Source organism: Fomitiporia mediterranea, assembly GCF_000271605.1.
Source record: "Fomitiporia mediterranea MF3/22 unplaced genomic scaffold FOMMEscaffold_1180, whole genome shotgun sequence".
In the NCBI taxonomy this organism is placed as follows: domain Eukaryota; kingdom Fungi; phylum Basidiomycota; class Agaricomycetes; order Hymenochaetales; family Hymenochaetaceae; genus Fomitiporia; species Fomitiporia mediterranea.
Window position 1 is genome coordinate 1,376 of NW_006761565.1, and position 859 is coordinate 2,234.

An 859-nucleotide genomic window follows, 5' to 3' on the forward strand; every position below is an offset into this window, starting at 1 on the left:
GGTAGCTTACTAATCAGGTCTACTGAGACTTCTTCCTAAGAGTGATCCAGGATCTAATACAGATGTAGGGGAGCTCAAACCCTTGTCTGGTAGGCCTTAGTCTGTTAGCATATATTGTAACTAGTCACATACTTCAGGATTTCTCTCTATATTCCTGACTACTAGTAGTTCCAAGTAATGAGTTCCTGTGTTTTGTGTTAGCCTGAATGTCCTATAGTTGGATTGTTGTAATGAGCTCAGACAATGTTCTCCTACAGCTTCTGATCCTTCAGAATGTACAGTCAGCCTTCCTAGTAAACCTGTCTATCCTCATCCTCCTCCTAATCTCTAGCCTGCTTCTCTAACTGCTTTACTACAACCTAGTCCTGTGTGTGTCTCAGAGCTTACTGTATGTAAGTGACAAAGTCAACATTCTCAGATTTGAGTCAGATCTCTCAGATTGTCTTGGACACAAAACAGGAATTGTCTAGGAGAACAAGATTTTTGTTATCATTCTCCTCCCTTTCATAACCTACTTGTCTTAAGAGTAAATCAGCTTTTGTCATTTGTGTTCTAGGTTTGTAAGTTAACACAAAGTTGTAGTCCTACAGTTCTAACATCTAGTAGGCTTAATAGTGGTTGAGCTTCTGAGGTGCTTGGAAGTACTGGAGATTAAGGTGATCACTCCAAATCTTAAACTTCTGTACAGTACTAAGAAGATATTAACACTACTCCTCTAGGGAACAGACAATTGTAAGGAGTTCCTTGTTATAGATAGGGTAGTTCTGTTCTGTTATAGAGAGGGATTCTGATTGGAACACTATTGGACACTACTTTCTGTCAATGAACTGGAACAGTACTACTCTATTAGTAAAGTTGG

The 859-nt window shown here is 39.2% G+C and overlaps 1 protein-coding gene across 1 annotated transcript; it reads right to left on the bottom strand.

The window, feature by feature from the left end:
• Positions 1-434: 434 nt before the first annotated feature.
• On the bottom strand, positions 435-584 carry FOMMEDRAFT_100137 (uncharacterized protein; the record flags this gene model as incomplete). The annotated part of the gene is made up of 1 exon (XM_007272364.1): positions 435-584. A coding segment is annotated over one exon (150 nt), but the record flags the coding sequence as incomplete, so codon positions are not given.
• Positions 585-859: the final 275 nt, after the last annotated feature.